The sequence below is a fragment of the Musa acuminata genome, chromosome BXJ3-11 (assembly GCF_036884655.1).
Source record: "Musa acuminata AAA Group cultivar baxijiao chromosome BXJ3-11, Cavendish_Baxijiao_AAA, whole genome shotgun sequence".
In the NCBI taxonomy this organism is placed as follows: Eukaryota; Viridiplantae; Streptophyta; class Magnoliopsida; order Zingiberales; family Musaceae; genus Musa; species Musa acuminata.
Window position 1 is genome coordinate 583090 of NC_088359.1, and position 16052 is coordinate 599141.

Here is a 16052-nt window from a genome sequence, read left to right on the forward strand (position 1 = left end):
TATCTAAGTAGTTAACTTTTTGCATTCACTCCCCCACACTGCCCAAGCTAGAGATTGATGCCTTGTGATGTTCATGACCAGCTTGTCAATGAAGACAACATGACAAGTTTCTCTAACTTTGGCAGAAAAGTTCATTCAATGCCTGCACCACAATCATTAATTGCCATACCAAATCATACATTCCCACCCACATTTTGACTTGAAGAATACCTTTTAAAACTTTATTGTTCTTCTTCTTCTTCTTCTTCTTCTTATTTTGATTACAGAACATATAGTTCTTTATCTTCCTAAAAGAAGAAACATGAGAGTTTTAATCTCCTCTGAGATTGCATGGATTTGTTTTCTGTGAAGGAAAATTATGCAGTAGGATGATGTTAAAAAGAAGCAACAAAAAAGGGATAAACTTTCCTCTTATCAAGTTTGTATCCACCGGAAGAACCCAGAAATGCCCTTCTACTTCAGGGGCTCACGTGGACCCCACGTTTCCTTCTACTCCATTTCACTCAAAGCCTTCCTTCGCTTCTGAGCCACCATACCATCTCTCTCTGTCTCTCTCTCTCTTACTCACTCACTCACTCACTCTCATTCATATTCCACCATTATTTTGACTACAGCACTCTGCTTTTTATTCTGTTCCACCAATTCCCCGGTTGTCCTGTCCGAATCCAAAGCCTCGCTCTCTCTCCTCAACTTCGTCCCCCACACCTTCTCTCTTAAATTGTTAGCTTTGTTTGTTTCTTCCCCAAGGCCAAATTCACTTCATCTGCATCACTTCTCTTTACCTCTGTTCTTTGGGTTGTGTGCATTGATACCCTAGTTTGCTGCCATTGTTCTCAAGCTCTTCTTTTGTGAGCCTACAGTCGTCCTCTTTCTCCTCCTCCTCCTCCTCCTCAGCCTCCTCTCTACTCTCTATCTAATTTATACCTTTGGTTTCTGCTTATTCCTGCAGTCGGCATTAAAAGATCCAGTTTAGAGGAATCTAGTAGCATTCTCCGTCGCCGTTTGCTTATTGCTCTTTCCTTGAATTTCTTTGTTGGTTTAGGCTTTTGCTTTTGCTCCTCCGTGAATCTAAATTCAGGCAAAAGGGCGTCGCTTTTCATAGCAAGAACCTACCTATGACAGAGATCTGATCGATCGTGAGCCAAAGAGGGAGATTGAAGGCAGATAGTGGAGAGAGGAGAGGTGGGGAGGGAGGGAAAGGATCGAAGATTTAGTCTTTCGTGGAACATCTTTGCTTCCGCGTGCAATGAGGCTGGACGCTCGGCTAGACTCGGCGGTGTTCCAGCTAACGCCTACTCGGACCAGGTAAAATGCCAGATCCTTTCCTCGGCCACTGTTTCTTGTAAAGGTTCGAGCAAGGGCGGATGGAACGAGACCGAGAAGTTGCCAGATCGGCCAAAGTTCGGATCTTGGAAGATTTTTTGATGGTATACTGTGCAATGTGGGAAGAGCCGGTCGGTGAGTTGACAAGATCTCGTAGAGTCTGAACTGGAGAGCTTCATAGATTTCTGTACTCATTGGAAGTGGATTTGGAGGACATGAATCCATTCAAAATTCTGGTGGATTCCTTCGTTACAACGTGGTTACAGTTCATGCTTTACTGCTCAGTTGATGTGAAGATAAGAATTGAACTGAGACTTCTAGTTTAGTTGGTGATATCATTTGAATTGATATGAATCCATCTCCGTTTCTATCACCTCTTTAGATCATTGCTCACAGAATATAGTGCACGATAAAATTGATTTCTGGTTCTTGGTTTGTTTCACAACCCTGGATATGGATGATGATCCTTAAGGTTTAGGCTTGAATAACTTATAAGTAGATGGTTTTGGGTATGCTTGTTTATTATGGACTTGTGCTTTCCTTTTTAACAGGTGCGATCTGGTCATTATAGCAAATGGTAAGACAGAGAAGATTGCAACTGGCTTGTTGAATCCTTTTCTTGCCCATTTGAAAGCTGCACAGGATCAGATTGACAAGGGTGGCTATTCCATAGTTCTTAAACCAGACCTGGAAAGTGATGCAGCATGGTTCACCAAGGGCACCATGGAGAGGTAAACCAAAGCTCTCTCAAGTGTGCAATCATTGTCAGAGTAATTGCTTCTCTTCAAACATGACCTGTCTGCCTTCTCCATTATCAAGCTGCATTTCATCTTCTTGGAGAAACTTGAGCATGTGGAAATATTTACATACATGAACTCAACATCTAATTCTGACACCAACAGGTTTGTTCGTTTCGTGAGCACGCCTGAGGTTCTAGAGCGTGTGTCAATGATAGAGTCTGAGATCTTGCAGATTGAGAATGCAATTGCCATTCAGGGCAATGATAATCTTGGCCTGAGCACTGTATGTATCCATTTGTCTCATTTCTGTGTTGTTTGTAAAGTTCAAATGACATTTTTTTTATGCCATTTGCAGGTGGAAGGTCACCAAATGAAGTCATCAGGTTCCACAGAAGGTACTTTAGACTAACCTATTTCATTCATCTAGCTAGTTCTGTTACTCCTCAAGAAAAGAAAAAGAAAGAAAGTGGAAGGGATTTTCAATTATTTCTGTTGCATGTGTAACATCAATTTTCTAATTTCAAGGGTGTGTTTGATATTGTCCAAAGGGCTAAAAAATTGTAGTCTTCATCAAGTTTCCATCATATCTTTATAATAGTCTCCACAACATGGGTTGATTAACCATAAATTGTTTATTATATCTTTATAATAGTTTCCTTCTAGTAGTGAACCTTTTGTCAACCATAAATTGTATGTTCACATCATCAAAGAAGACTTATTTGACATGATCAACATTTTTCACAAGTAACAAAATATACTGTAATGGCTTTTCATCAGGATCAGATCACCTCCTAACCTCCATATGGAAGCTGGTCATGCTCCTCCAATGAATATTGGAAATCTTGATGAGGAGGGGTTCATACATCTTATATGCTAGTAGCCTCTATAATCGAAACTCTCAAGGATTGTTTATAATTGGCTTCATCAACCATTTATGGCATGGACTCATCACATTTTCATGTTGATTTTAGATTCTGTTCCACTGGTGCTCTTGAAAATTTTGACCTTGGTACAGTTGCTTGCTCATGGCAGGTATGAAGACCTCAGTTGATCCTAACACAGAAAAGGCAATAATTCTTTATAAGGTATCGATTTTATGCAGACATCTCACACACACATACATATTTATTGTTTACATTTACATAGTTTAGAAACTTTTATGATATACCAATATGACACAGTACTGAGTGACATTTTCATGTCAAATGTTGAGAAAGAACCTAATACAGCTCAGATATGATATTAAAAAATGCTTGATTTATCACAAGATCAACACTATATATATACGAGATAAATAATCATTTGTAAAATCAAATATTTTGAGAAATCATTTAATATGTATATTGGAAGGATCATACATGCATTGATGTCTAGCACTAATTCGATACCGATACAGCAAGAGATTCATGGTAACCTGGTCTCATAGACACACCTATGCATACACCTATACCTAACTATAAATCCGGTACCTGTCTATCAGACATTGTTATAAGTGTGGTTTCTCTTGTTATGGCAGCCTGGTTCACAATCAAATCCCCCAGATTCAAATGGATCCTCCACACAGGAGGCAAACTCAAGGTATCTGAAGCTTAACACGTCCTTGGTTTATTTTCTTTGCTGTTTGCTCCTTCAGCATACAAGAATAGTTGTAAGAATGTTCTACCAAAAATGCAAGGTAAATTGTGTTGTCTTTTCCATTCAATATTTTAAAAGCACTAGTTAATTACAAGATAATGAAAAAAGGCAACACCTACATTCTTTTAGATTCTCGTAGTTTACATGAGTGCAATGGTAATCAAAGAATTGATCTCTGGCTTCTGTGGATGCATATGTTATCTTTTCATCTTAATTATATTACATAATTATTTTAAGTAATGAAATTGTTCCTGTATCTTATGCACAAATGCTTTTTGTGCAGAGTTCAGCTTTTAAGAGTGCTCGAAACCCGTAAAATGGTACTGCAGAAAGAACAGGGAATGGCCTTTGCACGTGCTGCAGCAGCTGGGTTTGACGTGAGTAATATGGAACATTTGATACCATTTGCTGAAAGCTTTGGTGCCTCACGCTTAAAGTAAGTTTTTCTTTTTTTCGAGCAATACATTCTTAAATATTGCACGCTCCAGTTATATTGATTTACAGGCTACCAGGTTGAGACATAGAATCAACTAATAATGACAGTGGGAGATCTCGAATAACATTTAAAGTCTGAAAGTGGCTGATGCATTTTGATGCAGGAACGAAGAATAATAAGAAAGCTCATTCTAGTTATACTAATTTCCAAGTTAATAGGTCATATGATATAGAATAGTTCAGGAATTACAAAGGATACATATATGAAGTTAGAATCTGAAAGAACCATGTGCATTAAATGAGGGAAGAATATTGTGAAGTCATGATACATCTGAAAAAAAATGGACATACATTCTGAAATTTATTATTGTCAAAAGGCTAAGACATATTTGATATGTTGCCAAGTGATCATTGTTTGATATATTGCCTTCATCTTAGATTCATCCTCAATAGTTTTCTCTTTTGCCCGCCTTATAAAACAGGAAAGCTTGCTTTCAATTTATGGAGCTATGGAAGAAAAAGCATGAGACTGGACAATGGCTTGAAGTTGAGGCTGCAGTAGCAATGTCAACACGGTCTGAATTTTCTGCTTTGAATGGCTCGGGCATCATATTTGCTGCAGATTATATGATACAAAAGGATCATGTGGATGCACGATCCATCTCTGGTGGTGATATGATCACAGAGAACGATGGAAAACCCGGTATATTCTCTGAACTCGCAGGCTGAGATCATTCTGAAGCTACCATAATTTCATTTAGAAATTGACAGATAATGAAAAACACCTTAATTCAGATTCATTCTAGCAGAGAGATTGTTTAACCATCCCCATTCTACCATAACCCTAGGTAATCTTGGAAACAGCCTTTCCAAATATAGAGGTAAGGTGGCATACATTGATCTCCACAGGGCCTACATCAGCAGGAGCATTATGCACTGGGTTGCCCATTTCTAATATTTTGTCTAAGAAATCCAAACTACTCGATGCATTAAAGTTTTCCAGTTCTACAATTTGATGTATTGTTAAGTGCAATCATCCCTACCATCTAGTTTTCGACATTACAGTTTCTCATTTCTTGTGGATGATAAAGCCAAATTTTATTCTGTTTGGTTGGCATATCATCCTGATCGAAGTTTCCTATGAAATACTTCCATTTATAGAATACTTCTTTTAAGGCAGATCAGTCAAGTTGCATGAATTCTCAAGCACAAGCATGTATTAAGACAACTAGTAGATACATGTGCAAATTCCACATGCATTTCCTTTCTAGCTTGACATCGAATTATATATATATATATATATATATATATATATATATATATATATATATAGCTTGACATATCATTTATCTTGGATGCATTTGTTTCTTCTCAGATAAACAGATCCCTTCAGATCAAAAGGTGCCCTTGGGACACCTCCACGAGTATTTTCAAGGTCAATTTCAACATCCCACTTATCCACAATGCCCTATGCATTCTCCACCAGGTCATATTTTTCAACCTTATTCAACGCAAGGAATGCCTTATTATCAGAACCATCAAGGGAGTGTCCCATGTTTTTATGCCCCATATCCTCCAACGGATGATCCTAGATTCAACAGTTCTCACAGAAAGGTACCAAAAAGGCAGTCAATGGATAATAAAGATGTTCAATCTGAGACAGGATCACAGGATGACACTGACCAAGATACATCAGATCTCGAGAAAGAAGGTTCTCATGGTCATAAATCTCATAGAAGAATTGGTCAGGCAGGAAAGAAAAAGTCTGGTGTAGTCGCCATTCGGAACATAAATTACATTTTGTCTAAGAAGCTTGGTGCAGGAGAATTCGAAAGTGAATCACAGTCTGCCTCTGAACCTGAAGCTGTAGAACAAAGTAAAGAAGTGCATTCTGATATGCGAGAAAGCAAGCACAAGCACAAGCACTCTTCAAGGACTTCAAAGGAGGAGGAGGGTCGAACAAAATCAGAAGAAAATTCTGATCCTTATGACAATGATAATGCTGTATATAGAGAAGAGCAAGATTCTGGAAATTGGCAAGCATTTCAGAATTTCTTACTAAGAGCTGAAGAGAAGTCAAGAACAGCTGATGAAGATATGCTCATGGGAGGAAAAGGGCCTTCATCAAAGAGGAAACAGGGTAAAGGTGAAGCTGATCCTATTGTTTCTACTGAGAAAGATTATGGTGTTTTTCATGACCGAAGGACAGTAGGATTTCATTCAGCTAATGGGAAGGCAAACCGAATGAAGCAAGCGGCTTCTGATGATCGATTTTTAATTTCAGGTTATAGAAGAGACTCAATAGACAATCAGTTCAGGAAAATAGAAAGTGCAGGAGGAGCATATCGGCAAATGAACAGTGATGAATTCATGATTTATGGACAAGAAAAGCAATTCAGCAATGAGAGTTCATCTGACCCACTCATTGATCATGTGGGTGAGCGTGCTGGTAATGCGGTCAAGAGTTCATCACGCAACATAACAGATGAATCCTTTGTGCTTCCATATAGATCAATTTCATGGGATCTTGGATCAGACAGCGTAGCTGCTATTGACATGGTTTCTGAGTTCCCCTCAACCATTCAGAAAACTCAGGGTTCATATGATAAGGTCAAAAGCCAACTTAGCTATGAGCCAGATAATCTATCAATGGTTCCTGTGCATGGATTGGAAAGTGCATCTGTAGGTTATAATCTGGCTATGGATTATGATTCTAAGATTCCTGTTGGAAATGCTGCCAAGCTGGAAACCAGTAACCAAGAGGAACCCTCAGTGAGCACTAAAAAAGAATCAAAGAAATCAGACAAGAAGTTAAGAGCGACAAATGATAGTGTGGAGAAAAGGAGGAAGGATGCACTGGTGAAGAAAGGGGTATACTCAAGGCTTAACCCTTTGACTGAAGCACAAAAGCGTGCAGAAAAGCTGCGGTCTTATAAAGCTGATCTTCAGAAAATGAAGAAAGAAAGGGTACTTCTCTTGATTCATCTTAATTTTTGTTGTCTGGTTTCTTTCCTATCTCTCTAGTTGCTAATCACAGTAGAAAATGATGGGGGAAAAAAACAGAGAGGTGCTTAGATTAGAAAGCACATTCTATGGAGCCTGCAGGATAAGCATAGTCCATATTATTTTTTCATTCTTCCAAAAATAAAATGTCACTGGATATTTTCACAAACATCTGGATCTACAGTCTTTATATATATATAATTACTTTTAATCTCCCTTAGAAATTATTAATACTGTGTTCATACAAGTCAATAATGAACTCTTTTCCTATAGCCATGTTTCACAGTTTTTGGACAAGAATATATTGTAAGAATGTACTAAAAATTACAGTTCAGCTTACATTGAATGAATTTTCAGTTTTTTGGTGTGATGTTAGTGTTGTAGAAGCCTTGAAAATGGTTGAGTATACTGTATGTGAAACATTTATCTGCTAGATCGTAGTGGTTTAGTTAGGTTGTTTTGCTTGTCTGCTTGGCTGACTGGTCGGTCTGCTCACTCTTAGGAAGAGGAAGAGATAAAGCGTTTGGAAGCTTTGAAAAGAGAGAGACAAAAGAGAATAGCTGCAAGAAGAAGTAGTTTTAATGTCACCCAGTCACCATTGACTCCACAGCAGACAAAAGCCCGCTTACCAGCAAAGACTTCGCCAAGTCCTTACAAAGGATCAAAGTTTAGTGATACACAGCCTGTTTCTTCTTCACCTTTGCAAAAATTGCCATATAGGACATCTTCAGTTGGGTCCAACAATCTTCAGAAAGTTATCAAATCCAGCAGATTAAATGGCAGTAATCATGGATTAACCCGATCAGCGTCTTCATTGCCTGAGAAAAAAGAAAGTAGCAGGCTCATGCAAGAAGCAAAGGCAGATTCTCTTCGAATGAAGAGACTCTCTGATCCAAAAAGCAGCTACACTCGCCATTCTCCCTCGGTGAAGACTTTGGCTGCTGATCAGGCACCTAAGAGAAGCATAGCTGATGAGTCTCGGAAAAAGATTACTGCAGTTAGGCAACTGGACAAAAATAAGTCAGCAACTCTGCCAGGGCTTAGAATTAGAACAATAAAATCTTCATCTGAAAGAGTTGGAAAGGGAACAGCTAGCAAAAACCCCATGCAGAAAGGGAGTGGAAACAAAGCTTCTCATGCTTCTGATAGCATTAAAGGAAAATTGGTCAATGATAAACCACCTGGCAACAGCGATGAGAATCCAGTGATCGAGAAGACTGTCGTGTTACTTGAAAGTCATGTGGTCAGTGCTCCTGTTGTCCGGCAATATAAAGAGATAATAGGCACAAAAGGGATATCACATGGAGATGGGTTGGGTACAGGATTTTCAGCTATTCATGCTCCACCATCACCTATTGTTACAGGTCAGCTAGAGGATGCTGGTGAAGGCAAGTCGTGTGAACAGCCAAGCTCCGGTGAGGTATATTTTTTCAGAGAAAATTTGCACAATTTTTAATATGAGATTATCAACAAAGATATGGTTCAAGGGAACATATTATTCTCAACCTAATTACATCCTTTCATTTAAAGTTTGGAATCACAAATTTAGCATGGGAGACTTCTAGCTCCTGCTATTAATCATTGTTACCAAGACAACATGGAATCCATTAGTTTAGTTTTTTTGGATGTAGCTTTTTTTATTTGATACTATTGCCTTTAGTTTAAAAAATATCATTAGCGTTTAATTGAGTTCATCAAAAAGCAAATAGCTATCTGTAGTAGTTTGTTTCAGATTTTTATGCTGTCTGGTAACATTGATGGATCTGTCTAGTGATTTCTGTAGTAGTTTGTTTCAGATTTTTATGCTGTCTGGTAACATTGATGGATTTGTCTAGTGATTTCTTTAGCCCATTGTTCATGGGCCAGCTGCTTATGGAATGACTAGCAATCAAATCTAACCAGATCACTAAAGGCTATGTCATCGTGGACAAGAAGAAAATGATTTAAGCTTGTTGGTCTCTGCTTTTGTTTTGACTGCAACTTTTTCAAAGATGAAGCATCCATCTTTGTTGCACAACCAATGCTACTGATAGGCTGATTATGGATGTATGTTGCTTATGCTGATCAGGGGGTTGTTCCTTACCCGAGTAATAAGCCTCAGAAGTTCTCAAACTCGACCACAGCAGAAAAGCCATATCAAGCCCCTTTTGCCAGAGCAACTTCCTTGAAGGATCCAGTTATCACTAAATCTGGGCCTGATGGAGATCTACCTGCATCAGAATCTGAAATAGTTGCCATGCCAGCTGAGAGTAAGATGAAACATGTATCTGGATTTGAGAACCCAAACTTGGGGAATCAAACTCATGAAACACATGAGAAGCCTCGAAGCAAGGAAACAAAAGGTTTCAGAAAGTTGCTAAAATTTGGTCGAAAGAGCCACAGCTCAGCTTCAGGTGAAGGTAATCTCCAGTCAGATGCTTCATCTGTTGGCGGTCAAACAGTTGCTGCTGCTTCATCCAATGACGGCAAGTTTCTCATCTCCTGCAGATTGGACTTATGATTTTGTGGTTAATATTTTAATTTGACTTGCTTAAACAACTGAGTTTAACTAATCAGAAAGAAAGAATATATTGAAATGGATCATCTTTATCATTACCAAGATAATTCTGTCAACAACTTAGGTCATACTAAAGTGTCACTTTCCTAATTTTCAGCTGCTAACTTATTTAAACTTTCCAAAACTACATTTGCAAACTTGCTACTCCCAGTTGTTTAAGTAGGAGTACAACTGATATGATATCCATATGCAACACCTGGAGGCTAGTAGATTTGCCTGCTGTGTTGCAGCCTTAAAGAAGAAACGAATGTGCTTCTTAAATTCTGCTCTTTTATGATTTAATTACCTATAAGAGTGAATATTAAACATGGTCGCACAAGCATCAATTCAAGCATATTTGAACCCATACAATATGTGCATGCAGTAGGTCATCATCTTTCTTTCCTTGTCTTGTCAGCTCATGTGTTGTAGAATCTTGTTCCTCAAGATGAAAAAATCTTGCTGGAAGAACTAAAATTAGGCATGTCTTTTTCAACTTTCAAGCTGTTCTGCTGATGACTGTGTGATGTACCTAAAACAATCCCGGGTACCAGCAGGAAACTGAAAGTTCTCATGATTCCAAACTAAAATCTTCTTCTTTTCCTTTTCTCTGAAGAAAGTCATTGGTGCCTGTTTCTTCGTGTATCTTCTGATTTCATTTTGATTCGATAGGCCTTTCTCAAAGGCTTGACTTTTTGTGTACAGTTTCTCGGGCATTCTCCCTTCTTTCGCCGTTCCGAAGCAAGAACAGCAGGAAGAAACAGGCAGCATGATCAGCACACTGCTCCATTTTTACACAATCAAGGAAGATGCATCAAGACGACGAAGATGAATCCACTTCCATCGAGCATAAACTGCAAATGGACTGAAATATTTTTGGTTTTTCTGATCGATGCACTCTATTGTTTTATTCTCATGGTGTAAATTTTGTTAATTATTCCTTGCTGTTCATATCATCATTGTGTCTGTACTCGTACCCTTGTGAATGAACCAATCTTAAGTTTGGATGATCAAGTGCATATTCGATTTGTATGCAATTGCCCTTCTTTTGAGTGCCCTCCCACATCAGGGCAGTGGTATCAGTAGTTCCTTAGGTGTGCCTTTAAAGACACTTGGATATGGGCATGGCATTAATTGAAGGAGCTGTTACAAATCTATTCTCTCCATGTCTCGAAAGGACATATTTGACTTCCAAAAATTTTATATAGCATACATAATCTCGCAATAATATAATATAAATCCTTCGTATTAGCATTTGTATAATAAAACTCAGGTTAAGGTTTCTTAATCGTAATTACCAGTGAGCTTTAAGAAATCTTGAATTGTAAAATTCTTTAAAACCTTTAATACATTCTTCGATAATAAAAAATCATTAATGTGTAGACACATGTGTGACTCTTAAAGGGTATTCGTATATTGGGAGTTTAAACATTGTTACATTATTATGATATTGATGAAATTAATTGTAATAGTATTTATATACATTTTTGAGTTCTACGATAATTTCATCATAATAATTTGAGTTTACACGGAACGATAATTATTGTAATAATAATATTTATCATGATACTGTAAATATCATCATGACTTTACCATCGGAGAGTCGATGTGACGAAATTAACACAAGATGGAAAGATAGAGACAACAAGAAATAAACAGCAGCTTATAAAGTTTGAATATTTCTCAAAAATCCAAATCCACAAAACACACAAGGAATTCATTAGTTTTCGCTGCGAGCTCTCAACAAAACAGAAATAAATTCGACAAAATTCGCCTACTACTCGAGAGGAACTCAAACTGCAGTCTCCTTTTTAAGCTTGGCCAGCTCTTGCCTGATAACACCCCCTCTCTGAACAAACATATGACAGAATTGTCAACACAGTGAACAAAAGGAAAAGTACATTGATAGAAGAAGCAAGAAGAATCTCCACCTTAATCTTTGCCAACATGACCTTGAACCTGTCAAAGTCATTTAGTGAAGCTCTCCTCTTCTGCACAATTAGCTTCCTGCCCCATGAGCTGTTCTCCCATTTGTTCTTCACATCTGCAGTATCATGTCGGCTTTATAACTGCAAAATTACATGTTAATCCACCATTCAGCAGGGAATATCAATCTCACCAGCAGCTTCCATGGCAGCAATAAGGGTCTTCTTCTTGGGAACTCGTGGTATGTCGATCCTTATATCAGTAAGAGAAAGCCTCTTGAAGTTCATTTGACCACGCACCATGTCAGGAGCATCGACCAAGGCCTAAAATTCACGGCAGATAGAGGGGAAAGACAAATTATCAAGTCATGCCTAAAGAACTCGAGGTTCTCACTGCAAGTACAAAGGCAAGCACCATTGAACAATTTTACCATTGGTCAAATGATGAAATATGCAAATTTATAGACTTCCAAGACAAAATATCATGAAGTCAAATAAATAACATTTAATTCATAAAATCGGATGGTATATATATATATATATATATATATATATATATATATATATATATATATATATATATATATATATATATATATATATATATATATATATATATATATATATATATATATATATATATATATATATATATATATATATATATACATACATACATATCTGAATTGTGTTCTAGTAAGGTTTTACATGGTAGCCATGAAGATATATGTATTCAGAGTAAAATCGCATAATAAGACCCAAAAATGTTTCAAATTTTAGGTAATGCCTATCAATTTTTCAAGCTCCAAAAAAGTAAAGATACAAAACATGAATGGTGACACTGTAATGATGTTAATAATACAAAACAAAAGCTCTGTGGAACCAATGTGTGCCTCTAATATCCAATATTTTATCAAATATTACTGAGCAACGATTAATCTTGGTGATGATCAGACAGTACCATCAGTAATTATCAGTGGCGAACTGGTAATACTGTTGAAATATAATAAGTATAACCATCCACCCAAAAATACTTGAAAACAAGATCCTTTCTGCGATGAAATCATCCCTGTGGCTACAAGGATCAGGTTATGGAATAGTCCATTGGTAGTTCAATAGCTTAATAAAGTTTTGCACACAATTTTATTGAACCCTCTAATAAAAAAAAATTGAACTTAGAGGTCACATGTATGCATCTGTAATTAAAGATAGCACAAATATTTTCTAAAGCTCCAGTTCATTGTCAAATTCTATTAACATATCACTCACTTGGTAGTCAAGTTCAAAATTCCAAATAATAGTGTGATTATTTCCTATTGGTTTCTTCAAAACCACATCTCCTACGGACCAATATTATCCTTCATGCTCAACCACCTCTGAATCATGAGAATTCCAAAATCCTTACTCTCTGTCACTTGTTTCACTTTCCATGTTAAACAACTACTAATCATTACATCTTTAGAAGTTTTTTTCAGTTAGCACCTACTCTTTGGTTGTAATCCGAAACGCTGACCAAATAATACACACCACCCTTTTGCCATTTGACATCCACATGCAGCATAAAGATGTGAAATTCTCCAATCTTTGGGATGCAAAACTTAAACTGCTCAGTTTTTCATTTGTAAAGGTTTTCAGAAAATAAAATCCAATTAGGCTCATCCCCCAACAGATACAAACTGGCAACATAAAGTGCACATCGAAAAGACCTTTGCATAATAACCGTACGAGTAACCAAGGGAGAAACTGGGACTTTCCTTGCTTGTGTGAACCTCAGCAGTATCGTAAATTTTCAAGTATAAATATTTCAGCAACTTGATTGCCATCCTAAAAATTAGGCATTTACGGTTGAAAAACAAGAACATTCAGTCAAGACGGGAGTCAATCTCATCGTAGGATACGACCCTACTTCACGCCACTAAGACAACATAATGAAATTGATGAAAAAAACAGAGTTTGACGAACAAGGAAAACATTCGACCTTCAAGAGCCCTACAATTAGTTCACGCAACTTCAACACGCCGAAAAATGAAACTTACTCACAATCAAGAGAGAGAATGACGTACTCTGTTCTGATCAATAACGTCGACGATGACGACAAGCCTGCCGTATTCCTTCCCGTAGTTCACGAGGGCAACCCTGCCGATCTCCACATATCGCTTGAACGGCTATCGTAAAATACACGAAATCAGCTCAAGAGCCAGGCGAGAAGCATTACATCAGAACAAGGAACCGTGACCCGACGCAAGAAATCAACGAATCGACGACGAAAAGAGATCAGATCTCTCACCATTTGAAGGCGACAAGGAGAGACCGAGGCCGCCGCACGCGATGGAAGGGGGAAGAGACAAGGCGGCGAGTTGGGGGGTGTGCCAAGGTTTTATAACGAACCGGTGTTTCAGGCTTGCTTCGTTGGCCGTCCCACATAAGGGTAACACACTACTACTACCAAAATGCCACTGTCTGCACTTGTAATCACAAAATTACCGAGGTTGGCCCCTTGTTGATGTCATGGTGCGCATAAAGATGAGATTTGTGCAGCGATTTGAGGAGCGTTTTGCAGTCCTTACCGTGTGACAATTTTAATTGTATGACGACTTTCTTTCTTTTTTTTCTTTCATAAATATCAATTTTATTTTTATTTTTAAATTATTTTTCTCTCTACTCTCTTGTTCCCCCACCACGTACGTTCCTCTCTTCTCGTTCCACCTCGATCATCTCCTTCTCTCCTTTCTCTTCTCCTCGTGTCTCTCACTTACATCTTCTCCTCCTCCTCCTCCCACTTTTTACGGTCTCCTCCTCGTTTTCTCCTCCTCTACGTTAGCTTTTCTATAAAATTAAATTGTAATGCAAAAACTTTATATCAAGATTAAAATCAAATGTATGGTAGATTAAGGATAATGCTAGGTATCTTTTAATATCATAAGTGGAGGTATTTTAAATATCTTAAACTACTTTAATATTCTAAGGCACTACACCATAGATATTTATTTCATCATATGATTTATCTAAATCTATAACTCGATGGAATAGGAATCAATCAAAGAAAAGGAAAAGAGGTGTTAGACATGATTTGATAAATACGATGATTAGATCCATAGGAAATTCATTTTATAGGCAAAATCGAAAGATTCATAAATAATAATAATAATAATAATAATTAGGAGAGTCCTTCCAATTATCTTTTAAAGTTTCATAAACTTTCTTTCTTTTTGTCATAACTTTAATCTAAATTTAATTAAATTTTTAACATATCTTATCCTAAGTTAATTATATCATATAATATAATATTTTCTTACTTGACCTATTAATTAATAAACTATAAACAAAGATACAACACAATTTTTAAAATATAGTGCTGATTCTTACAAATTAAATTATAATTAACACACCAATAAAAACATAAATAATATATATGTTACCTCACTTAGTGAGTGATATGATTTGTGATGTCAATATTTTATAAATATGATAAAAAAATATGTTAATATTTTTTACTTTTAAAATTAAAGTACATGTTTTCTAAAATTATTATTTTTAATATTCTATAAAATATTGGTTACACATGTATAAGAATTAATATTTTCATTAAGCATATTTTATAGTAAAAAAAGGCATAACCGTTCAGTACAATAAGTTTATATGATAAGATTGATTTGGGAAACTAGTTTTTTGTTTTTATTTTTTGGTGATGCTTTTTGTGATTTTCTAACATCTTGGGCGTTAACCCAATCGAGAGAACCTTGCTTTGATATCAATTGTTATGATCCTAATAACACTAAGAAGGGGGAGGAGTTGAATTAGTGCAATAATATTTTTAATTAATTTAAAACTCGATCAATAAATTAATATATTTTAAAATTTTAATTGATCAAGTTAAAGTTGCAAGTAAAGAGAATAAGACTAAGTCAGGCAAGTAAAGAGAGGTAAACCAATTTATCATGGTTTGATCTTTTGGACCTATGTTCATTTCTGATTCCTTTTACCTTGAGGCCATCGACATTCACTACTAATCTTCTTTTCAACAAATAGAGATCAACTACCCTTATTACAACTCTCTTCTTTTTTTAGGAGATAATCTTCATAGTCTCTTTTTACAATAGATATCTTACCTCTTATAACTTGAAATTTCAACTAAATTTAAGATGAAGAGACTCAAATTATGCTCAAAATAAGAGTTTATAATACTTCACTACCTCATAAATGAATGCTTCATCAACCATCTGAGTAGAGTATTTATATGCCTAAAAATTTTTAAAAATAGAATAAATATTTAAATCTCTAAAATTTTGGGATACGTGCAATGCTACCACTTATATTGGGAGTTTATACCTTTGTAACTTTTGATATCATAAATTTGGACATTGATTGTACTATCATCACAAATTTTAAATTATATGTAGTATTACCATTGCCCTAGGTGGTACTACCGGACAAAGCATAAATAATACTTGTTGG

The 16052-nt window shown here is 36.5% G+C and overlaps 2 protein-coding genes across 2 annotated transcripts; one reads left to right on the forward strand and one right to left on the reverse strand.

The window, feature by feature from the left end:
* The first annotated feature begins 567 nt into the window (after positions 1-567).
* Positions 568-10724, forward strand: LOC135653423 (COP1-interacting protein 7-like). Its single transcript, XM_065175386.1, has 12 exons — positions 568-1305; positions 1875-2054; positions 2226-2346; positions 2419-2458; positions 3096-3148; positions 3580-3641; positions 3982-4134; positions 4616-4836; positions 5509-7100; positions 7639-8556; positions 9205-9601; positions 10378-10724. The coding sequence occupies exons 1-12, from the start codon at positions 1247-1249 to the stop codon at positions 10443-10445; spliced, it is 3864 nt and encodes a 1287-aa protein (XP_065031458.1). The 5' UTR covers positions 568-1246; the 3' UTR covers positions 10446-10724.
* Positions 10725-11324: 600 nt separating this feature from the next.
* On the reverse strand, positions 11325-14012 carry LOC103970090 (large ribosomal subunit protein eL14z). Its single transcript, XM_009383728.3, has 5 exons — positions 13885-14012; positions 13661-13762; positions 11792-11921; positions 11604-11716; positions 11325-11521 (listed from the first exon to the last, which is right to left on the reverse strand). The coding sequence occupies exons 1-5, from the start codon at positions 13885-13887 to the stop codon at positions 11465-11467; spliced, it is 405 nt and encodes a 134-aa protein (XP_009382003.2). The 5' UTR covers positions 13888-14012; the 3' UTR covers positions 11325-11464.
* Between the last annotated feature and the right edge of the window lie 2040 nt (positions 14013-16052).

Coding starts and splice junctions, on each gene's coding strand:
- LOC135653423 (XM_065175386.1), top strand. CDS start 1,247: ATGAGGCTGGACGCTCGGCTAGACTCGGCGGTGTTCCAGCTAACGCCT. Junction 4,135..4,615: donor TTTGGTGCCTCACGCTTAAA/GTAAGTTTTTCT, acceptor CTTATAAAACAG/GAAAGCTTGCTTTCAATTTA. Junction 4,837..5,508: donor AGAGAACGATGGAAAACCCG/GTATATTCTCTG, acceptor GTTTCTTCTCAG/ATAAACAGATCCCTTCAGAT.
- LOC103970090 (XM_009383728.3), bottom strand. Junction 11,717..11,791: donor TGCTGCCATGGAAGCTGCTG/GTGAGATTGATA, acceptor ATGATACTGCAG/ATGTGAAGAACAAATGGGAG. Junction 11,522..11,603: donor TCATGTTGGCAAAGATTAAG/GTGGAGATTCTT, acceptor ATGTTTGTTCAG/AGAGGGGGTGTTATCAGGCA.